The sequence below is a fragment of the Dermacentor variabilis genome, chromosome 1, assembly GCF_050947875.1.
Source record: "Dermacentor variabilis isolate Ectoservices chromosome 1, ASM5094787v1, whole genome shotgun sequence".
Taxonomy (NCBI): Eukaryota; Metazoa; Arthropoda; class Arachnida; order Ixodida; family Ixodidae; genus Dermacentor; species Dermacentor variabilis.
Genome location: NC_134568.1, coordinates 6933242 through 6958641, shown reverse-complemented (window position 1 = coordinate 6958641; position 25400 = coordinate 6933242). Strand labels below are relative to the sequence as shown.

General features: G+C 46.5%; 1 protein-coding gene across 2 annotated transcripts; it reads left to right on the top strand.

Annotated features, from left to right (window-relative positions):
* The first annotated feature begins 526 nt into the window (after nucleotides 1-526).
* On the top strand, nucleotides 527-20975 carry LOC142575212 (acetylcholinesterase-like). 2 transcript variants are annotated; one of them, XM_075684362.1, is made up of 3 exons: nucleotides 527-662; nucleotides 2632-4133; nucleotides 18813-20975. In XM_075684362.1, exons 2-3 carry the CDS (start codon nucleotides 2644-2646, stop codon nucleotides 18952-18954), a joined length of 1632 nt encoding a protein of 543 aa, XP_075540477.1. In that variant the 5' UTR covers nucleotides 527-662; nucleotides 2632-2643; the 3' UTR covers nucleotides 18955-20975. The 2 variants fall into 2 exon arrangements, with proteins under 2 accessions (XP_075540477.1, XP_075540468.1); XM_075684353.1 differs by having other exon boundaries at nucleotides 527-673.
* Nucleotides 20976-25400: the final 4425 nt, after the last annotated feature.

The window sequence follows — 25400 nt, the reverse complement described above, 5'->3', positions numbered from 1 at the left end:
GCGCTGAAGCGTAACATTCGGCAGCACAACGTAGCGCCACACGTGGACGTAATACGCGCAGTCGTCCGTTGAGGGTCTCTGAGCTACGGGTTCAATTTTGTACAGTGCTATTAAGGTGCAGCTTAACCGAGTGGGGAGAGATCCCACAGACAATAATGAGCCGACGCTCAGCCACTGCATCAGAAGTCGCCGAAAGTATCCTTATACGGAACTACGCGCACGTGATCTGCTTTTTGCTTTTCTTCGCGAAGCAGAAGCAAACGGCCGAGTCAAGATTCAATAGCTTTATCTGACGGTTGGTTGGTAAAGTAATAATTACGTTTCCGAAGTAAGCCAGCCGCAGCGGAATACAATATCAGCAACTACAATCGCCATCACGTGCGGGCTTCATACCACTGCACGCAATTATTTGGATCGTTCCTGCGTCGAGGTCGCTACGGCAGGAAAGGTTGCGAGAGAGTGCGGTGCGCGCGCGTTGTCACGCGTGCTTGTGCGAGGCACCGCCGCAGTGCGCAGATACGTGCGAACGTTTTACTGCTCGTGCGTGTTGCACGCGTCGTCGGACACTGACATTGCTGCACTGCTATGCACCGTAAACAGTGTCCGAGCACGGAGACAGACGGCGATCTGCGCACGTAGTGGCCGTTCCCCGATGCAACCAGGTTGGTCCGTGGTGAGCGTTGCTTTTCTGTCCTCCTAGTTTTCATAATGGAAAGATTTAAGCAGATATAGTGCGAAGGAACCCTGGAACATATAGTGTAGGAGACAGTAAATGTTATTTTGGTGGGTAGGTGACTCGGCAATATAGGAAACACGATCGGATTAACCCATTTAAAATTAGTGTTATCAAACGAACAATGAACCATTGTTTCCCGCGTCAACTCTCCAAGGAGGTGCGTATTACTAGCGGTAAACAGCGCTAAACAATAGGACAAGGAGTGGGGCACGGACCACAGCGGACTTGGTTGTTAGTGAGCGCTGTGGTCTCTGTCCCTCTCTACGTCCTGTTGTTTAGCACTGTTTACTGCTCATAATCATGTATCAACCAGCCAAAATGCGTGCTCTTCGGAGGTGCGTATTAATTGTTGTTCTGAAGGTTGGGGATACAAACTCGTAGATGGTTACTAGCAATTAGCGGGCCTCTCATTTCACCTATTTGCATATATGTACACATATATGTCCGTAGATTTTTTTAATGATTGTGCATGAATTCGCTGACAGTGCCACAGCTTCGCTTATTACTCGTTTTTGTTTAATTTAAAAAGGTGTTAAACTCATACCTGATCAAACACAATAAATTAATTAAATTTCGCAATATTCACCGCATAAACGATTGGCGGCATGTTTCAGCGTCCGTGTTCTTAAATCTATGTGATTATTGCTACTATCACTTACCACATGTAAATAATCATTGCACGCTAAGTGGTTAGTGTTCGTGCTGATTACGCGGTATTGATCTTGTTGACTGGCGTGCCCATGTAGAGTTGTAAGGCTTTGTTGGTACGTTGCAATCGGGACCAGTGTATGGATATTGTGTCGAATACATCGCGTGATATAGCGTGCGATGTGGGAATGTATTTGTAATTTCCCGCTATATCCCTTTTACGATCATCTCGTTGAGTAGCTCGGTGGACGTGTGCTCGTCACCATGCATAGTCCCTCAGATTCCAAACGAGAGATTCGTTACCGGGGTCAAGATCATCGTGACTGTTTTCAACAGGATATGCTTTCACAGGATAGAAAGAACTACTTCAAAGATTGTACCTGTAGCGTACTTGCTGCAAGGTGCTTGTGGATTGGTAAGCAGAATGAACTTATCTCTGCCACGGTTTTTGTCAATGGCCAGCGCAATCGCCACATCTTCAGCGCCGCGCTAGTGTTTATGTGCATCAGGGTTGTGACTTACGGAGGACAGCTGCACTTTGAGGGCCAGAAGTACAGCGAAGAAGGTTATCTATGGTGGCGGCTCACTTGGGGCTGCTGCGTCTATCAGCTCTTTTGCCACCATGAATTTTGAGCTTACTGCTTTGGCATCATATGAAACGGTAACAACAGGTCGTGTAATTCGGCTGTAGACTTGCAAATAATTATGGCATTTATTCCATTAATTACTGTTAAATATTATTTGCAGTACGACCTTCGAGGAGACGCAATTTCTAAATTTCGTTGATTGCTTTTTATAACAAGGAAGGTACAGTACATATGCTTAAAAACTTTATTTCACCGGTCAAACTTTGGTGGGCAAGCAATCAGGACGGTAGCAACTACCAATGTAGACCGCAAGGGAAGGTTTTTTGCTAACATCGAGATTATGTCATCAGTAATAGCGCTATGAAGCTTATGGTTGCCATAGCATTCAAATCACCACTTAATGAAATACTAAGATGAAGCTTATACCTTATGTAACACTCAGCGGAGCGGAGATAGAATTCACACCCGTACAACCACTTCCATTTATTTTTGGTGTTCAGGTGAAATGTGATCGTATTATTTCGCTTAAACGATTCCGTTCTCATGCATAATTAGCAGAACTATGGCGGTTTTTGCCTTACGCACAGTCAAGCTCGTGCGAAAAGAAGCATCTCGTGGGTCGGTTCATTTTTTTCTTTCTTCCTTTTCTTTTTTTTTCAGGAACGGTTCCAAATGCCAGGTACAAAAATACGCCAGTGTGTTCTGCTTCTTCTTTGGTGCACGAGCGCTCATGGCGGCCATGTAGAACGAGCGACATCTCTTGGCACCGTATCGGGAAGGAAGTTGAGCTTGCTGAACACCATTGTCGAAGAGTACATCGGAATCCCTTATGCGGAGCCTCCATTAGGGGAACTGCGCTTTCGTCCTCCGCTTCCTTCGAGGCAATGGACGGACACATTCGACGCCACAACGAAACGGACAGCTTGTCCGCAGGGACTTCTTCCGGGCCTAATGGCGGGCGACGTCACTTACACCGAGGACTGCCTCCACCTCAATGTCTGGACGTCACTTCCGCAGGGATGCCTTGACACAGGTCTGTCGCCCGTCCTAGTGTGGATCCACGGAGGTGGCTTTTCGTACGGCAGCGCCTCCTACGATAATTACACGGGTTCAATCTTGGCCGCAAAAACGGGCCTCGTGGTGATCTCTATGAACTACCGCCTGGGGGCGCTGGGATTCCTTGACGCGAACTCGCCGGAATCTCCAGGTAACGTGGGCCTCATGGACCAGAACCTGGCTCTTCGCTGGATCAGGGACAATGCTGTATTTTTCGGCGGGGATTCCTCTAGGGTCACCCTTTTCGGTCAGAGCGCAGGAGCGCTGAGCGTTCACGGTCACATGCTGTCTCCTATGAGCAAAGGTCTCTTCGGAAGAGCCGTCATGCTCAGTGGCGCATTGTATACCATCGACTCTTACAACTCTCCGTCGTACAGCCTACGCGCAGGAGACCGACTCGCCGTGCTGACAGGTTGCGCGAATGGCGAAAGAAACTTTACTGAACAGCCGAACGAAGTTCTGAAGTGTCTCAGAGAAATTCCAGTCGATAAACTCGTCTTGGCCACTCACGAAGCTGGCGCGTCGAACGCTTTTACGTTCCTCCCAACTTATCACAACGATTTCCTGCCTAAGGAACCCAGAAAAGCCGTCGACGCTGGTTTTGCCAGCCAAGTTGACCTCATCATCGGGACCACGTCAAATGAGTTGTCATCTATTCTCCTTTACCCTCCTGTCAAGGAATTCCTACAAGAGAGACTAGATGGCATCGACCACGACAAAATTAAAGGGTTTTTTAAAGCTGCCATCGGCGCCTGCTTGAAGTCCCACATGCCGGGAGATGAAAAACATTACGTGGCCAAGACGAAAGGCGCGAACAACGTTGCACTGACGAGGGCATACATACAGTACATGTCGGACAGGATGCTTAACTGTCCTGTCCTATACGTGGCGCGGAAGCACGCCGCTGTGGGCAACAATGTGTTCTCCTACGTGTACGACTACAGTTACGTTTCATCTGACTTGCCCTCCTGGATCGGTGCGCATCATGGTTCCGAACTGCCCTTTCTTTTCGGCTTCCCTCTAATAGACATTCACGGCGTCGCCGACAAACACAGTGCCATGAGTGAAGCACTTATCAAGATTCTTGCATCGTTTGCCGAATCTGGGTGAGCGAAATTTTTTGCTGACTATTTTTCGAAGGTGGCGGGCGTTACGGCGGAATATTGTCTAATTGCAATAGAATCTTGAGTTGGCCAATCATGCATACATTGCCTTTATAAGTACTCCACTTAAATGCAAGGAATTGACGACAATGAAAAAAAAAAAGATATGCAGATCCTACGCGCCGGGGAATCGATGTTATGCGAAGCATTTTGCAGGAAGGCTATCCAGTATCGTGTGGAGTTCCCCAAAGCGTTATCCGGTGTCATTGATATCATGACATTCACATCATGAATGCACGTCACTCTTGTTACGTCATGTATGCCTGCATGTCATGTGACACACATATCCTGACATTGATTTCATGCGTATAATGTTATGTAATTAATAATTTGAATGCAGTTGTACTGTCATGCATTATAAATATATGTATACACATTTAAAGAAACAGCCATCGTTGCCTCGCGACCACGAGCATGTCATGTCATGTCTTGCATATACTGACATATATCCAGTTAAAGAGCTGAGCCCGATGACATCACGACCCCGAGCAATTACCTAGCGGCCCAAATATCATGACATGTCATGCATATGGTGATACCATGATAACCCTTTTTTATCTTCACTGCAGGGCGAAGTCCCCTCCCAGCGTCTACAATTACCCTTGTCTTGAGCTAGCTGATTCCAACTTCCGTCTGGAAGTTTCCTAATTTCATCACCCCACCTAATTTTCTGCCGTTCTCGACTACGCTTGCCTTCCCTTTGCACCCATACTGTAACTCTAATAACCACCAACATATATCCAGTTAAAGAAACAGCCACGAGCCTATCACGGCCAAGAACGCATACCTAGTGGCGCGGGCTACTTTCGTCGCTAGATTCACTGGATCAGCGTAAGAGACTTCTTAGATACACTAAAGGTGTCTAAAGTAGGGGAAAATGCGTCACACAATAAAAGGCGATATGTCTTCTTCACATTCTAGGAGCCGAGCAAATGCGTTTAAATGTCCTTCAAATCAGGTGCACCATAAAGATGCTTAAGTGTTTTTTTTTATGTTCTTTCTTGTTCAAATCTTACCTAAGCTTCGGAATGGCTGTTAACAATCATACGGAAAGCAAATAATTAGCTGCTACTTAGTATATTGCAGGTTCTTGAATATGGCAATGCGGTTGTGTTTACCACTTTTACAGCGTAAGCTGTTACGGGCTCATTCCAATAGGCGTTGCCGTTGGCGATGTCCGCCGCCATCTCCGTGGCGCCGGTTTCCGTCGCAGCTATCGCCGGGAATGAGGCAAAATAAATTCCCAGTTCGAACCCGCGCCCGCTGCATGGGAGTCAACTACTCCACTACTGAGCCGCGCCAGCGGCTTGCGAGCTTGTAGTGGAAACACGCCCTTTAAAAGCGTGCTAGCACGCGAAGAGACATGCGATGTGACATGAGCGCTGCGTAGCTTCGATACATGCACACTTGACATTGCAGTTGCACATTATTGCAGCAGGTGGCACACGATGTAGCAGTCGCATCACCCACCAAGTTAATCCGAAAATAAAGGGGAAGCACAGTGCAGCAATAATGAAACATCGAGCACTGTGGGGCCACAATAGATATGACCTGGCGCGTGCAATCTGAAAAGGAGTAATGGCGCAAGCGCTAACGTTCGCCAATGCCATTCTGGGCTCAAAATCGGATATATTGTCGGGTTTGGAAGTTAACAAAAGGTCAATAGGCTGGTTGGCTTTGGGAGCCCACGGCAGAGCCATTAATGAATCAGTGCAGGGTTATATGGGTTTGGCCTCGTTTGAAATCAGGAAAGAGCAGAGCGAAATTAGTTTTGAAGAAAAAGCTGAAAAAGATGTATCAAAATAAACGGGTTTCTTAAGTGTACATGTATCTGTACCTAAAGGGCGTGTAGACTGAAGGGAGGAAGAGGTCAAGAAAGTTGGCAATCAAGTACAGGCTAATTGAAAGTGCAAATAGACAACAAGGAACCATTAAAAAAATCAAAAGAGGCAGCGAATTGATGTACAGAATGGAAACATAATATTTGGGGTTTTACGTGCCAAAACCACTTTCTGATTATGAGGCACGCCGTAGTGGAGGACTCCGGAAATTTTGACCACCTGGGGTTCTTTAACGTGCACCTAAATCTAAGCACACGGGTGTTTTTTGCATTTCGCCCCCATCGAAATGCGGCCGCCGTGGCCGGGATTCGATCCCGCGACCTCGTGCTCAGCAGCCGAACACCATAACCACTGAGCAACCACGGCGGGTACAGAATGGAAACAAAAAAAAAAAAAAAAAAAAAAAGTGCGTGGAGGTTAACTTACGAGAAATTTACAAGAACGGGAAGAAAAGAATTAGAAGGGAAGATCTATACAATAACACAAATGGCTGTGCCTTGCTATTTGAGGCTCCAGGTGGTTGCCTAAGGATACAAACATACCGGAGCAAATATTCGCAACTAGACGAGGCATGTGTATGCTGCAACAAAAATCCACAGAACACTCACCGCCTCTAAGAGAATGCGAAGGGATTTACCCGGTGAGACTCGTAGGTGACGTACACCTTCCAGAAAAGCTTGGATTTAAAGTGGACGAAAGTGTCAAGCAGTCAGCGGTCTAGATAAGCAAGAGAAGTTTAAAGTATCGGTGAAAAAAAAAGCAAAGGAGAGATTTATACGACCGGATACGTTACAGGAATCGGAGTGGCCAGCCGTACAAAATAGATAGAGAATAGATACATGGCTTTCAGAAATAGTTTTAGGCGCAAAAAATAAGACGCGGACATATCCTGTTGTCGGCTTTTTATTTTTTGCGCATAAAACCATTTTTAAAAGTAGATAGAGAAGTTTTTAGAAATAGAAAAAAGTATAAAGGGCTATATACGAAAATGTTTGAATTAAATGCATGTATAGCAAAGCTTAGTAAATGGAGCAGGCTAGGTGATTATTCGTCAACGTCCCGTTTGAAACGGGATGCCAATAAATAATAATCACCAGCAGCAGCATAGGTAGCGGTACAAGGCACAGAAAAGGTTCTAGGAAGAAAAAGATTATGATGATGTATAAAAATAGCCAAAATAAAAAAAAACATATATGGGATATCTGAACAAATCAAGCAGGCTAGGTGAGTCTTTGTCACTGCCCGATTTCAAAGGAGGTGCCAATAAATGCTTATTCTCCTTATCATCATCATTAGCATTTTCATTAGGATCGCATTGCGCCACTTGTCAGATGCGCACCGCGTATTGTTGATACGTGCACACTTTGTATTGCAGTTGCATATTGTTAAACCCGGTGGAACACCATGTAGCGGTTGCATTGGTAGTGATACAAGGTATAGAAGGCTTGAGGGAGGCAAAAACTATTAACGAGATGTATACAAAAATGCTAGAATGAAAAAAAAAATCACCGTCAAAGCACTCCTTACAGATGGTTAACCAGCGAAGCTGAAACGTGCGACCCCGATATTTATCCCTCGTTTAATCCCGACGTTTCATTAAACGATGGCTTGATAGGCTATCGGATCCTCGGTACGCGTTTGTTGCTTGCGCTCGGCTACACGAGCCTGTTCATGGGCCCGGCCTTCAGTATCGGCACGGCACAGGCGAGCTCGTTCCCGGTTTTACTCGTGGCGTTGGTGATCGAAAGCTGCCTGATCCTCGGTAGTACGTATGACGCGTGGCCTAACATTTCGGAGCCGGAGAGAAACTGCTGCGTGAGCGCTCGGCTGCGACGGAGAGCAACGACGTCACTACTGGTACAGCCAATCGCGTGCCCCTCTTTCTCTTCATTTTTTTTTCGCGCATGCGCATAGAGTTGCATGGGAGGAGTTTTTGCCCTACAGGCGACAGACGGGCAGACGAATCTGCTAGCCATATACAGCTTCGCCATAAAACACGTATAGCATACCTGATTAAATAAATACGGCTAGGTGACTGTTTGTCACCGTCTCTGTTGAAAGGGAATGCAAGTAAATCATCGTCATCATCATTAGAATCGTATCATGCCATTTGTCACACGACGTGGCACGCCCACGTAGCGTCGATACGTGGAAAATTTGTATCGAAGTTGCGTCGTATTCCACCAGGTGTCCCGACATGTGGCAGTTGCATTTAGCAGATGCATGCAGCACCTAGGCGGACCTGGTTAGGTCAAGCAGGCTAGGTGACTATTTGTCCCCGCCCAGTTTCAAATTGGATGTCAATAAATCGCCATCATGATCCTCAATAGCACGCTATCGTGCTACGTGTAAAGGTATGTGACTTATGCGCCGCATAGTCAGGACACCTGTGTTAAAACAAATTATTTTTAATTCATCAACTTCTCAAATATTATAATTACATGAAAAGTGTAACGTCGTTAATTGTAAATTGTAAGTGTAAATGCAGAACAGCATGATAAACTCCCGATGCAGCTTTATGTTGCTCAATACGTGCTACATAAAGGTGTTTTTCCTAGCCTGAAAGAACGCCGCGAATACACGCAAAGTGCCTCGAGCGGCCAGTCGCACGGAAATTTTGTGTGCATTTGCGGGCTGCTATCAGTGACGGAAAAACACTTTTATGTAGTACGTATTGAGCAGCAGGAAGCTGTATCGGGAGTGTTTGATGTCGCTCTAGAATTTTCTCATTAACACTTTTCATAAGATTAAAATATTTGAGAAATTAGTTAGTTAAGACAAATTATCTAATGAGGCGGAATGAAAAAAAAACAATTTTAGTGTCTCCAAGCGACGGCAGACAACATTGCCTTGCTGCTGTTCAGGTGTACGTGGCGTTCGCATACTTATAAACTCTGGCTGAAGTTAGCTGGCACATCCATTATGAGGCGTTCTTAATAAAAGCTGAATAATATTAAGAATTATTCTAGCGTGCTTGAACTTTGGGAAAGATTGACAAGGCGGTAGAAACGGAGATTGCGAAATGAAATGCGAAAAGCCTAAATGGAAAAAATGATAGTATTCAGTACTGTCAATCCACTATAAAGGCCAGTCACCATGAACAAAAGAATATTTAGGGGGCCTGTGGCGGAACAGTTTGTTTAGCAGAAGTACACACTAAAAAGTGTACCCCCTATGGCATGTATCTTGTCCCCTATCCAATAATCGCCATCCTTCTTGTACTCATCCCTGGCTTTCCTTCCTTCCTCTCAATATCTCGCTGACGTTTTCTTTGCGTTTCCTTTCTTGAAAACTTCGCGCTAGTTATTTTCCTGTAAATTATGCTACACCACACTGATAATGTAAATACCGTTCGTGACCTGGACTTACAGGGCGTGCAGCAATAAAGAAAGGAAAGACGCGCCTGATAGAGAACGCTTATCGGTCGGGGACAAGATAAGTCCCAAGGCTTGCAAACTCTCCTGAGAGTTTACTTTTCTAAGAATGAGACTCACATCATAAGTACCATGCTAGTGGGGTACATTATCCGTTTCTTGCCTGTTTTCTCGTAGAATAAAGAAGTGAACGTGCAAGCGTATTAAGAACTTGTCTCACTGTTTGCAGCAAGCTCACATTACAAAATTAAGTGAGATCGAAAAAGGGTGTGCAAACTTTTTACAAGTGATTGGCGGTGGATGCTGCACAGTAGCGACTCTTCAACAACGTATGCATGTTTTTCTTTGTATCCACAGTGTACGAGGGGCGCTTATAAAATTCGTATTATTGGTGCCATTAATTTGGAAGACTCGTGCACGATCGCCATCAAAATGAGCGCCCGTATCTCTAGCCCTAGAAGAATATAAAAATTGAGTCACATATAATATGGTACCATAGAACACCCCAAGGGCATCGAAACAAGAAACAGTGTTGCGCTGCTGAGCACGAGGTTGCGGGTTCGATCCTAGACGCGGCGGCCACATTTCAGAGGGAACGAAATGCAAAAACGTCCGTGTACTTGCATTTAACTGCACGCTAAAAAGCACTAGGTGGTAAAAATAAATCCGGAGTCCCCACTGCGGCGTGCCTGATAATGAGATAGTAGTTCTGGCATGTAAATCACCTCATTTTTCTTTTTACAGAATGGCAGGAGATTTTCCTCAATGGTAGCGCCCCGTATTGTTGAAGCAAATTCTGCTTTTGCAATGCTGGTCTCACGCATTTATGTACGTACCCGCGCAAGCCCACCCACGCACGTACACATCTGCCTGCAATGAATTTGTCATGCATATGGTGAAGCAAATTGTGCTGCAAAGTGGTGCTCACTCGATCGAAGCTTTTATATGGCCTTGTGTTCACAGACCAGATGAAAGGTTCGATCGAGTGCGGAGAAGCGGCAAACGTATACCGCCGATGCCCATACCGCGAGATTGGCCTACGAGGGTTAGCCGTCAACGTGCCACGCTGACAGCTTGGCGAAAGGCCACGTGACATCGCTGACTACATCGCCGGCGCGCAGTGGAGACCCCGACGTCCTTCGCGCTTGCGGTTGCCAGGACGCTATCTGTAGCCGCAGCACCGACCATACATTGGCCAAGCCCGGCGCCGGTCCATAAGCCCATATCCGGAAAACTAAAAGCAGCAACCGATGGAGGTGCGGTTCCTGTACACCGAAACGCCGAAGATCATCCATCACCACCGACGACATTTCAAGATCTATTTCAACGGCGCAGCAACGACACGCCTCCATCCCGACGAAGCGTAGAAGCCGACAATAAGCCGATGAAAGAAGTCCTGATGATGCGATGTACCAGCCACAGGTCAACGCGACGCAGCCGGGATCCGGCGCCAAGTTTTAACTGCAACACAAGACAATGAACCACCAACCTCTACGTGCTTCTCGATGGTCACGAAGTAACCGATATGGTAGACACTAGAGCGGTCTACTCCGCCATCCGTGGTTTATTCGCCGCCAAGTGTAACAAAGTCAAGACCGCATGGGACGGCCCTAGTGTAATTCGGACAGCTGGACGACATCTGATAATGCCAACTGGAATCTGCACGGCAAGAATTGCAGTTCATGACCGTACCTACCCTGCGGCGTTCGTTGCCCTCCAACAGTACTCGCGAGACGCAATTTTCGGCATGGACTTCCCTAACCAACAAGGCGCAATCATCGTCCTGAAGTCGATACCGCTGTCAATAGACCAGGCGATAGCGCCGGGCAGGACTTCCAGTCAGCGTACCTTGAGTGTACTTGAGAACCAATTCAGCATACCGCCTTGCGCCAGCAACACGACTTCTTTTGTCACAAAAACAGCCAAAGACTTGGAAACCATCGTATAGAACGACCAACACCTGCTACTCTACCGTGAAGTCGGCGTTGTGCGGGGTATCGTCCAGTTACGCGGAGGAAACGCTAAGGTCATAGCGACGAACTTCAGCCAGGAGTATAAACATTTGAACAAGGGCGCGAAGATCGCGTACGTTGAGGAACTTTCAGCCGTCAGTGATGCATTTGTCCTCTCCGATTCTGCCGAATTTACGACTACGGTGCGTGTTCGTGAACATAATTTTGGTAATAATCTGATTCCTCCCAGAGATAAACAAGAACAGCTCAAGGGTCGCCTCCACAAATTCAGAGACTTTTTTCGTCCTCATCAAGGATACGGCAAACACCTCTTGCTAAGCATCGCAAGATAACGAAGGAACGCATCCGACTACTCCTTCAAAGCCCGTACCGAGTTCCGACAAGAGAGCGGCAGGCCATAAAGTAATAAGTCAATGAAATGCTGCGCTATCCAACAGCCCGTGGGCATCTCCTGTTGTCTTGGAGAAAACGAATGATGGAACTCTTGGTTATTGCGTCGATTACCGTTGGCTCAACAAAGTCACGAAGAGGGACGTACAACCCTTTCCACGGACAGACGACGCACTGGAAAGCTTCTGTAATGCAAAATACTTTTCGTCGATGGACCTCTAGACGGGCTACCGACAAATTGAAGTTGACGAGAGGTATCGAGAGAAAATCGCCTTTATCGCTCCGGACGCCGTCTTTCAATAGAAGGTCATGTCATTCAGCTTTTGCTCGGCTCCTGCAATGTTCCAGCGTGTAATGGACGCTGTATTGGCTGGCTTGAAGTGGCAGACCATCGTCGTCTACTTGGATGACGTCGTCGTTTTTTCTGCAAGTTTCCGCGAGCCATTGATACGCCTTGAAACAGTACTAGTCACAATGAAGTCTTCCGGACTCACTTTTAGACCGGAAAAGTGTCACTTGGCATACGAAGAGCTGCTGTTCTTGGGTGACGTCATCATTAAGTCTGGAGTACGCCCGACGCGCAGAAGACTGCTGCCATCGCAAAGTTTGAGCAGCCCATCGATAAGAAGGCCGTGCGTATTTTCCTTGGCATGTGTGCCCACTACAGGCGCTTCGTCAAAGACTTTTCACGCATCGTTGAGCCGCTGGAACGTGTAACTAAATGCGATGGCGAGATAAAATGGGGAACGCCGGAGGCTGACGCATTTGAAGAACTCAGTCACCATAGGTACTTGCGCACTTCCACGAAGACGCCAGTACAGAAATTTACACTGACGCAAGTAGCCAAGGCCTCGGTGGCCGTCACAGTCCAGAGGAAAGGCGGAGTTGAACAGGTGACAGCCTACGCTAGCCGACCGCTGTCAAAAGCGGAAGGCCATTAGTCTACGACCAAAAAGGAATACATCGACACCTTTTCAGCTTCATCAAAATTCAACCCTTATCTTTCCTGTTATGCTTGTAGCTTCTTATGATGGCGGAATCAACACGCGTACTTGTTTACCTTTCCTAGGGAACCCTTTTCACCGGCCAAAAAATGTTAAACGTTATGCCTCAGCGCAGGAAGCGCTTGGATGTATCGGAAGTTTATCGAATGCTATCGATGGTTCTATCCGTTGCCTGCTCTCAGCGCACCTTGAGTTCTCTCATTGTATGAGCGGCGCGAATTGTGTAGTACTTTCTGTATGTCATGCGGTCACCAGCGATTCCTCTGGAACCTTGGATGCATGGATGGATGCAAAACTTTAATGAAGGTCCTGAGGTACGCGACTCAGCGCGCTGAGTGATGAATAAAAGCCGACGCGCTAGACCCGCATATAAGATTTCGACGATCGCCGACTGTGTGCGCCGTTATCGTTGTGCTTTGAGTGTGGCCTGTTCTTGTGGGCACCGGTATGCCCAATAAAAAAATTACACTTTTGTTACTCTGTTTTGCCGTAACAACTACGTGACAGTATGCTACAGCAGCTCAAGAGAACAGCCGCCAGCAGTCGTAATAACGAGTATAATATTGTTGCATGTAGAAAGACACAGACGGAAGAGGCTATTTACAGGCTAGGTACACTGGACTTTCTCGTTACACTGGACTCGCTCGCGCCAAGGGCACAGACCCACGTCGTCGTCGTTCTCGCGGCGGCTCGTCTTTGAGTATCTCCCGATAATATCGTAATACTACCCCCCCCCCCCCCCCCCGCGGCAGAAGCGCCGTCACGGTGCTGTTAAATATCCAAGGCGCGTGAAGAGTTGCAGGGCTTGAGTCAGGTGACGTGGACAATGTCACTGGTTGTCACAGCGGAGGACGTAGTGGGCGGGGCTAGAACAATTTCATAGGTGACATCGGTCACTTGGCGGAGTACGCGATATGGGCCTGTATAAAAGCAAAGCATTTTCTCACAAAGGCGAACTCTACGCGATGGAGATCAAAGCAACACGAGGTTGCCGGGGACAAAATGGACATCACGGTGACGGAGGTCGTAGCGTTGCTTCTGTTTGTCTTGAGACACTTGTAGGCGAACGCGCGCAAGTTGACGAGCACGGGCAGCACGGGCGATTGCATCACGGGCATAAGCTCTAGTTGAAGCTGTGGTGAACAGAAGCACAGTGTCTAGTAGTAGCGTCGGTTCTCGGCCGCACAAGAGGTAAAATGGCGAAAAACCAGCAGTTTCGAGAAGGGAAGAGTTGTATGCAGAGGTAATACAAGGTAGAGCCAGGTTCCAGTCCCGGTGATCGTCTTAAACGTATTTGGATAGCATGTTTGTAAGGGTGCGGCTCAAACGCTCAGTGGGGCCGTTCGTTTGAGGGCGGTAGGAGGTGATAAATTTATGCTGTATGGAGCAGGCCCGCATGATGTCACTGGCCAAGAACGTACGGCCACGATCTGTTAACAATTGACGCGGAGCACCATGCATCAAAATGATATCATGTAGAAGGAAGTCCACAACAACAGTTGCGCAACTGGTCGAAAGAGCGCGGGTTACGGCGTAGCGGGTCGCACAGCCAGCCGCGACTGCAACCCACTTGTTTCCTGATGTAGATTCTGGAAATGGGCCGGGAAGGTACAAGCAAACACGATGGAAGGGCTCTGCAGGGATGTCAAGTGGCTGCAGGTAACCAGAGGGGAGTTGGGAAGGCTTCTTGCGTCGTTGGCAAAGTTCACAAGCGGCGACGTAACGTCGTACGGAACGGGCAAGGCCCGGCCAGAAAAAATTGCGACGTACTCGGTCATAGGTTAGAGATACGCCGAGGTGTCCTGCCGTTGGTGCATCGCGAAGCTCTTCTAGAATGGTTGAGCGGAGGTGTTTAGGTATGATAAGTAAGAACTCAGAGCCGTCCGGAAGAAGGTTATGACGGTACAGAGTACCGTCGCGGAGGACGAAGAGGCGTAGAGTGGCATCGGCCGGAGAGTGTTCAAAACGCTCGATGAGTGCTCTGATGTAGGCGTCACGACGTTGCTCGTCGGCGAAATGAAGCAGCTGTAATACAGAGAATTCGCAAGCAGCACTGGTAATATTGGAGGAGTTAGGGTTGTCAACAGGGTAACGCGACAAGCTGTCAGCGTCTTGGTGTAGGCGGCCAGACATGCAGACCACGAAATATGAAAATTCTTGTAGCCTCAAAGCCCATCGACCAAGCCGGCCTGTAGGATCTTTTAGCGATGAGAGCCAGTAGAGAGCATGATGATCAGTGACTACGGAGAAAGGGCGACCGTAAAGGTAAGGACGGAACTTCGCAACCGCCCAGACAACAGCAAGGTATTCTCGTTCCGTAATGGAATAGTTGCGCTCCGACGGTGTTAGCAGACGGCTCGCATAAGCAATAACGCGATCCTGGCTACGCTGACGCTGGGCTAAGACGGCACCTACTCCATGACCGCTGGCATCAGTACGCAATTCTGTAGGGGCATCAGGGTCGAAGTGGGCGAAAATGGGTGGTGAGGTAAAAAAAGTGACGAGACGAGAGAAGGCGGCGGCTCCTGAAGTGCCCCACGAGAATTGTACGCCTTTATTCAAAATATTAGTGAGGGGTGTAGCAATTGTCGCAAAATCTGGAAGAAAAGGGCGAAAGTATGACCATAGTCCTACAAAACATAGCACGTCTGCGGCTGTCTTCGGAACCGGAAAGTCTAGGACAGCGCGAGTTTTGTCGAGATCAGGCTGTACTCCGGAAGCGTCAACGAGATGGCCCAGAAGAGTAATTTGACGCTGGCCAAAACGACATTTGGACGAGTTAAGTTGCAGCTTCGCTTTTCGAAATACATCAAGTATAGCTGTTAGACGCTCAAGGTGAGTGTCGAACGTGGGCGAGAAGACGATGACGTCGTCGAGGTAGCAGAGACATGTGGACCATTTGAAAACTCGGAGCAAGGAGTCCATCATACGCTCAAACGTGGCAGGGGCGTTGTATAATCCAAACGTCATTACCTTAAATTGGTATAGGCCATCAGGTGTGATGAACGCGGTTTTTTCTCATGTCCATATCGTCAACAGCAACCTGCCAGTATCCAGAACGAAGATCAATAGAAGAGAAATAGCTGGAACTGTGGAGGCAGTCAAGGGCATCGTCTATACGTGGGAGGGGTAGACGTCCTTCTTAGTAATGTTGTTCAGATGACGGCAGTCTACACAGAAGCGCCATATGCCGTCCTTGTCCTTAACCAACACCACAGGTGACGCCCAGAGACTCAAAGAAGGCTCAATGATGTTTTTATCTAGCATTTTCTTCACTTCACTTTGAATTACTCGGCGTTCCGACGCAGAAACTCGATACGGTCGTCGGTGAATAGGCGTAGCATCACCAGTAAGAACCCAATGCTTGACCGCGAGCGTCCAGCCTAAAGGGTGATCGTCGACGTCGAAAATATCTCGGTAGGACGATAATACTTCGAAAAGGTCTTCAGCCTGCGCATAGTACAGGTCTGTCGCAACCATTTTCTTTATGTTGGGATCGGCGCCCAAGGCTGGCGCGAGGAGCCTGCGAAGCTCGCAAGAACCATCGGTTGATAACGCTGCCACATGATGGTCGCCGAGACAACCAACGTTGGCAAGGCAAATGCCTTGCGGTAGAATTTGCTTTGCCAATCCAAAGTTAAAGATAGGTATGAGAGTGCGGCTCGCCTCTTGAGTATCTCCCGATTATATCGTAATAATATTATCGAAAACTAACAAAAACGTTTCTAGGAATGTCATAGTGAATATGTCCCATGTTTAAGAAAATCAACGGCTTAGCAAATTTTACGTAAATGACGCCCACTTGAAGAAAGGAGCATATGAATAAATGATGCAAAAACGTATGATGTTAATATTTGCGTTAAACACCAAGATATGTTCGAGTTGCTCTCTCCTCACCAGAGATTGGTTGCTGTGATGGACCTCCTGTTCCCTTTCGCTATGAGGTACTCTTGTTCGGAGCAGTCTAGAAATGTCTGCCCAGTATGTAGATTTCGGTAGGAGTCAGTTGAATGTGTACTGAATTGTTCATTTACTCAGTAGATGAGTACTGACAAGTTCTTGATCATCGCGCTGCTACCTAGGCAAGTTTTCCGAAGCGAGTCTGAGCATCTGGGCTTCTCATATGTGCAGGACGTTGTTATCTGTTGATAAGGGAGATGCAAGTAACTTCGCTAGCTGAGAGGAAAGACGTCTCACTTGGCTGCAGCAGCACAGCGGCTCCGATACATGCTCTACCTGGGAACGAGATGAACGACGTTTCGACTTGACTGGAGAGCCTGCGCGTGCCTTAGATGTGGTATCGCTTTCGCGCGCCGTCCTGGGATGCCCCTGGGTGCTGAAGATGAAGCTAGGTTAAGTCTCGCACGCTGCCGCCGTGCCTTTGCAGGCCTTCCCGACTGAGTGGTCGTTACCGCGGTCCACCGAATTTGGGCGACGTTGTACACGACTGTACCCTTGTTTTATTGTCGTCGCTTCGCACTCGCGCGCTTAGTTGAAAGCGTGGGGGCCCCTTTCATGTTGTTTATATCCAATATCCGCGGCTGTTGCATGCGTAGGACATCAACGATCCTTACTGCTTGTTTTTGCGGAATATGGGCGGCGTAGCACAGGGCCCCGTGCAACTTCTAGCGCTTGCTGGTCACGGGGCCGCCCTAGTAGCCGTAGCCTCTCGAAACAATCCACACGACTTGCGTGGCAGCGTTTTACCAAAGATGCGGGATCGCCTCTCATGAATTAGGCCACAAAAACGGTAACGGCGCTGATAAATTACTGTCACACTTGTGAACTCGAGTCCCAGCCCCTGTGGCTAAGGGCGTAAAGGCCATAACACGCCGCTGAGACTAGACGGAGAGCGAGAGCGATAGTGTCGGCCATCGAGCCTATCTCTTTGGGCCTTTCGTAAAGTTTTATTGTTGTAACACAGGCAGCGTGTCTGGTACGAGAGCTTCTCCAGCATTGGTCACGGCAGTAGTGACTACCATTGCTACTGACTGTGGTGCAACACTTTGTACCAACATTCGGTTTAGAGGATGATGTTTTGTGGTACGGGGAGAGCGGAAGCTCGGGCTTGGCCCCGCGCAGGCGCTCTGGCGTTTGTTTGAATAAAGAGTATCTTCATCATACAAAGGCTCTTCACGCGCACTGCCTTTGGACCTTAAACCCTTTTCTTCTTCAAGTGGTGCTCAAATCAGATTACGATGGATGGTAAAAAAATGAAAGAAACGTAACTGCATAGGACAAGGTAAGGTAGTACTACAATTTGATTTCTTTATTCTTAGTTGCGTCGAATTGTACTAAACATACATGTACACATGCGATCAATCGATGTACAGGCCATGAGCCAACCATTCAAAGGTATAATGTTGACATTCAACAATAATTTCGGGGGATACATAGGTGTGGCGTGTGTGACTAGATGGAACAAATTATTCATTGACTAAGCAAAATAAAAACATTATTTTAAAGTCGACTAGAACTTCCACTATGTGCACAAACACTTGTCGCTACAATAAAATAAAACATTAGGAGATCCTCCGTAAACTAAATATGAGCCATTTGGTACACCCCATGTTTCTCAGTTTTTCTTTTTGAAGTTGTGCAATTTGCTTTTTGAAATAACAATCGGCTGTTGTCGCCTACACGGTGCTGCACATGCGCATTTGCGCTCAGGACTTGCTAGCGCTCGTTGGTGTCAAGCCATGTTTGTCGGAAACATTCATAATAGACATTAAATCATTGGCAAGTTCGTTCCCAAGTGCTACCATTGTGCTCATTGCGATCGTTTTCATTGTACGATCTGTTCGTTTAGAGGTATAGGCACTCGCATTTCTATACAGATAGTTGAAACGAGCTCCCGTATAAGTGCTCAGTTCGAAATATTAGTTGGAAGTCAGCACAGGGTGTAACGAATTTCCTTAGCGTCCTGGTCTCGTTGGATACTATTTAAATATGAAAGAATAATTGTTAACGCAATTTCGGCAAAGGTTAAATGCTTAATTTACGCCGGCTGTATCAAATTCTCGTTTCTTATTATTTTCAGGACTCCCGAGCTTCCCAGGGAGAATGAGTGGCCGAAGTACAGCGAGGACCAACCAATCTCGGTGGTGCTCGCGCCTGGCAACTATTCCGACATACGGGACTACCGTGGCGGGGAATGCGATTACTGGAGGAAGTACCTCTGAGCTAAAGACCGTATTCACTGCGTCTATTAATTGTTGTGGCTCGGGGTAGGGTTTAGGCCAGGAATCCACCCGGCACAGGTATGAGTACTTCCGGTAGAAGGAATGAAGGGGAAAGGGTTTATTTTACATTATTGACACTGGCTCCAAATACGGAAGCCTACTCCATTTAGGGGCATGTTAAAGCGTTAGCACACTCCTCATTGCACCAAAAGTCTCCGTTTTTAAAACAGTCATCTTCCGTAGGAGACTAGGCTAAGAAATCTTATGACTATATCTCGGCCAATCACAGTCGTTAAATCGGTTTCAAAATCCCTCCCATGATGTCGCATCGTTCCACCGGACTCCGCCGTCTATGTTCTACCTTTGCCCCTGCACATGGCACAAACATTCTCGGATCATGAACAGCAGGTTGCCATTATCCCTCAAAAGAAAAGTGTATAACAGCTGTGTCTTACCAGTACTCACATACGGGGCAGAAATCTGGAGGCTGAAGAAAAGGGTTCTACACTTTTGAGGACGACGCATAGAGCTATGGAACGAATAATGGTGGGTGTAACGTTAAGGGATGAGAAAATAGCAGATTGGGTGACGGAACAAACGCGACTTAATGACATCTTAGTGTAAATCAAGAAAAAGAAATGGGCATGGGCCGGACATGTAATGAGGAGGGAAGATAACAGGAGGTCATTAAGGGTTCCGGACTGGATTACAAGAGAAGGGAAGCGTAGCATGGGGGCGGCAGAAAGTTGGGTGGGCGGTGAGATTAAGAAGTTTGCAGGGACAACATGGCCAAAATTACCACATGACCGGGGTAGTTGGAGAAGTATAGGAGAGTTCTTTGCCCTGCAGTGGGCGTAGCCAGGATGATGATGATGATGGTGATGATGATGATGGCGCAAGCGCGTAGCAATCTGGGAATGCAAGGTTGAAGCGGTCCCCAAGGAAACTTTCGACACTGGTCCCTTTCATCAATTAGTTCACCTTGTCAGGTGCAGGTTCAGGCAGAGTTATCTTCGAGGTAGTTGTCACCTCAAAGTCATCTCCTTTGTTTGCGCGTCACTATCTATGCCATGCTCCGGCGTCGTCTGGGCGCGTGCGGGTGAAAGGCTTGCCTCGTGGGAAACGTCCAAGGAATGCTCGTCGCCGTAGCGAGGCGTAAAGCCCCAACCACTGGCATGCGTCGGCGAGGTTCGGCACGCGCCGACAAGCGAACGCTTCGCTTCGCGTTGGTCGGAGGAAAAGGGCACGCACCAACTGGACAGGAGCTATGACGCGCTGACGCGACTCTTTCTCTTCACAATCACTGTCTCTCGCGCGCTTCGAAGCTCGAGCGTTCCTCGGCTGAGGCGCACTGTTGCTGGACTGTCTTGTTTTCATCCCTCAAAGTCCGACCTACAACAACCTGCTGTAAACTAAGCTTGAAACAATAAGTTAGTGACCTGTATGCTCTTTTAGATATAAAAAACCCGGTTGAATAATGAATGTACGCCTGCCGCAACAGTTTCTTTTTATTTTTCAAGCAACAATAATGCACAAAATATCGACAGCAGCGCTTGCGCTCGCGCGTCGTCTGTGTACAAGATCGCTTTGCAAACACCTGCACGACAATGCCACATAATATCAAAAGCTTTTGTGCCATTTGATTTTTTGTAGGTCATTTTACAGGCTAGTATGTAAGAATTAGGTGTGCAAAGTGTCATTGAAAAAGTCTGTGTTAGAAATATTGTCACGTAGTAGTGACGGTGCAAAAAGATGTAGAGTCAAAACTGCGAGTTACAAATTGAACTCTTTTTTAGACGAACTTGTGCCCAGCAGAAGCAACACTCAATCGCAGCGATAGTAGTGACCAAAGTCGGCGAACGTCGAAAATCTCATCCGCGGATCAAGCGCGTCGGTTTGCATATATAAGTCGTCGAAAGTTCCAGCGTAGTCGCTGGTGCCCGCGTGCCTTCCAGAAACTACTACACAGTTCGTGTCGCGTATGCAGTCAGATTATACAAGGTTCGTCGACAACAGACTACCGACAGAACCATCTATAACATTCGCGAAACTTCCGATACGTACAGGCGCGTCTAGCGCAGAGCGATAACGTTTAACATTTTTTAGCTGGTGAAATAGGGTCACCGCATACAGATAATGCATTCGTGTCAACATAATTATGCTCGGTGGTGCATGAAAAAAACATGAAGAAGTGGGTTCTGAGAAAATCAGCAAAAAATAATTGAATCGACTGTAGCACTCACACAAAAACGTACAGGATAGCTAAAATTTACGTCTTGATTCTTTAGTCTGTCAAATGTTGCCCATGGAGCACCTCATTTATTATTCTAGGTTGTTTTAATGCATCAACACCGCATCGGGAGGCCTTAAAATTGAGTGTATTTCTAGAAAAAATTTTCACAGTGCAAAGGCCATGTTCTATTGTAACTGGTTTCAACATGTCAAGTTTGTCTTTTGGGACATTAGCGAAATGACACACCGTCAGATAATACAAGCTTGGAAATCGGATGGTTTTAATAGGTGTCTTTAGTTGCCATTTGCCAAGATTGAAAGGCTTAAATAAGTGTATTGGGGCAGGTCAATTGCATATTCAAAGAAATATATGTATATGTATGTATGTATGTATGTATGTATGTATATATATATATATATAAACAAGTTACTTTCACAATTTCTACACTTCGTCATATGAAAAAATACACCAGTATATTGTTTTCAGCCTGATATGATGTTTTGACTGAGAAAGACATTCAATTTGTTCAGTGAGGCACCCAATAATTGATGTAGTATACTACTTTATTGCACACCACTGGATAAAGTAGCTAAAATTATTAATACTCAGTAGAAATAAATAGCACAATGCATATAATTAGGCACATAGCATTTCCTTGAAATTTCTTAATTCATGCCTGTTTTTAAGTGCACAAAAGCTACTGCACTGAAATAATATACGAGTACATAATTAAAAAAACGATGTTAAACTACAATAATAATCAATCAATCAAATGTTTAATATAATGCTCAGGAACAGCTAGAGAGCCTAGGTACTGGTGAACTTCAAGAGCAATATGTGAGACAAAATGTACAGTTAACATGAATGTGGTAGACATAAAAATGCGAGACAGAGAAATAAATAGAGCAAGAAGAAAACGAGGAAGAGTAAAAGGGAGTTGATCATACATGATCATCTAAAGATACACAAAACACAGGAAACGAACTCTGAAGTATGTCAATACAGGCACAAGTATTACATGTGTTTTGGAGTAGAGTCATACATAGCGCAGTCATGCAACAAGGCCAGGCAAAGAATGTGGAATGCTGCCTGGTATACTGTGCGGCACGACCAAATGGATGTGATCAAGAAGCTTTCGGGAATGCATAATGACATGGACCACCTTATACATGAACAAAACGCCTGATTAAGTCTTGGATTCAGAGGTGCGAGTTGAGGTATATTTGAGAAGGCTGAACTGTGGTCGCCAGATTGGCAAAACTGGTGCTTGAAGATAAATATCAATTTATTCTGGACGAGTTCAATGAGGCCAGAATTAGATTTCCACGTTGCCCCCCTTTCTACAGAGGCATACTCTAGTAGTGGAAGGGCACACAGCAGAGTACGATTTCAGAAACACAACAGGTGAGTGGAAATCATGCAACACACGACATGCAATTCCAAGAGCGTGAAGTGCATGTTGTGTGATTATCGTTGTGGAGAGAAGCTTAGCATTTTGTCTAAGTACGCGCCAAGATCTTTCATTTTATTGACCCTGGGGAGTGGAGCATCCCGTAGGGTCTATGAAAATTGCACATGCTGTGCTTTCCGCATATAACTTGATGCCATAGTATTAGAAGCATTTAAGAGTACCTTATTATTTCTTAAACACTTTGAAAGTGGAAAACATATCTTTATGGAGATCGATGCAGTGGTGAACACTCTTGACAGTCTCAAACAGTTTCAAGTCGTTGGCACACAAAGCTGTGCTGTTCATTTATTAAAATGCTCTTAGCACTAACAGAAAGCAAGGAATGCAATACCGATTCAAACACTTTTGACGCACTGAAGAGGCTAGATATAGGCCGACAGTTAGTAACTGCATGTCTAGCACCCAATTTTTGCATGGATAATGTCGACGCTACCTTCCGAGTGCTAGAAAACGTACCAGATTTTAAGGAACAATTGAAGGTGCTTGTGAGGTCAGGGAACAAGTATACTTCCCTACGCCTTAATAATAATAATATTTGGGGTTTTACGTGCCAAAACCACTTTCAGATTATGAGGCACGCCGTAGTGGAGGACTCCGGAAATTTTGACCACCTGGGGTTCTTCAACGTGCACCTAAATCTAAGCACACGGGTGTTTTCGCATTTCGCCCCCATCGAAATGCGGCCGCCGTCCATACGTCTTAACCCTTTCAAACGGCATTTTATCCCGTTGATTGAAAACTTGCTTTCACCCCTTCTCTCGCATCTTCAGAATCACAGAAAGTGTTCAGCTACAGGAAAGGTTAAGAGTTTTCATTTCCGCAGCGAGTTTAGTAAAGTTTGCAAAATTTCTGCTCCATGCGAAAACTCACTACAGGAAAATCAAATGCGAGAAATGTACTATATCGTGTTTTGAAAAGCTTGAAAACCACTTATCCTGCCACTTGAGGATTATGCCTGGTGCAGGATATTGTCAAAAACAATGAAAGAAGTGAACCACTACATCTAACATACCGACACAGAGTAAAAATTCCCAACGGTCTACTTTCGCACCCATTTTGCTAAAACATTCTGCACATTATTCTATATTGCAGCACAGTTCCAACAATAAGTGTTTCAAGAGGTATGAAACAAATTTCAGATGCCAAAACTTTCACCAGTGCTTTTGCTATTCATGCGCGATCCTGCTGTGCACAATTGTGTAGACAGCCTCTCAAAGGATTAAGCACTGCGGAAAAAATACCATCTGCACCTCAAGACAAGGGAGGTTTGAGGGGCTTGATACACTTCAAAAGAAGGTAGCGTACACAGCGTACAAGACTGAAAAGGAAGGTTACTTGAAGCATTTGCCACATCACATAGCGAATAAATTCGTTCTACAAAGTCAGCAGCAGCACTCGAGGCAACATTACCATTCACCATCTCAGTCTTTTTAGAATAGTGAGAGCGCACAAAGTATCATAAATATTTTGAAATATGAGCCACGCTGGCTTCTACATAATCAATACGGTCGTAGTGATGATTCTAATAATAATACTGATATGCTTAGGGGTAACACGACACTCTACACTGAAAAAGAAGGCTGTTGCCTATACGCTAGAGCGTCTGATAGGCAGAAAACCAGAGAAGCAATGTGCAGGGTGCCGAAGACAACCCCTTTCCCTCCACGTGCACGCGCACGCACACACACCCACGCACTTGTTCAATAACACAGCACGACACACAAGCACACAGTCGACGGGTGCACAACACATAGGAGTCCCAATTCAGTGCGGTCACAAGGAAGGGGAGTCCAAATTGCCGGGGGGGGGGGGGGTGGAGATAAAGCCCTGTATGCCAGATATCCCCATGGAGTTGTGCTGGGCCATAGAGGTTCGATGGGGCTCAGGCTGTGCTCACCACTTGTTCAGACGAACTGAAGAATAAAGGTGAGTGCTGTGCAGAGAGCCGACAAACTCCCTGCAGGATAGACAGGCTAGTGCAATTTTTTGCTGGTATTGCAGGCTGTACCACCTGAGGACTTTGAGACAATGCTCGTAGGCTGGCATGAGCTTGCGAAAAATGAAAATACGGGAGTCGATGGTGCGTGTACTCAGCGCTAAAGAAGGTCAAGTTCGTCAGCGCCGGGAGTTTGGTACGGAGACTATACTGATGAGCAGTACTCAAGCCGTGGCAGCATGATGATAGAAGTGTAGAATGCTCCGAAAACCTCAGGACATCAGGGAAGGGAGACACGGGGCACAAACCCAAGAATGGGCCGGTCCTTAGATACAGTGCTGGTGACATATGCGGGAAAGTTTAGAGAAGAGCCGAATGTTATACCCAGAATGGGAAGGGCCGAACAGTCTTTATAAAGGCACCTCCGAGGAAGTAGGCTGGACACGGTGCAGTTTTGCTGTGGCTGATTCGCATAGCAGAACTTCTTGCAGTGCTACTACAAAGTTTGTTATTGGAGGCCCAGTCGTTCCCCTTTACGGAATGTATTTCAAGCACATATGCTGTACATTCGCATAATGTTGCAGTGGAAGTGTTAACTCGCTAATCAAACACATTCTGCAAATATGCATTAGGAACTTGGTTTCGAGTTGATTTCTTGCCTTAGTACAGTTTATAGTATCGCAGCAAGAAATATTTTAGTAGAAGCTGAACTGATTTGGGCAGTTTAAGCATACCGACTGCACAAAGCACTGATGAAACCTTTTCTCCTTTCCCACAATGCACTCACGCCATCTGTACTTCCCATA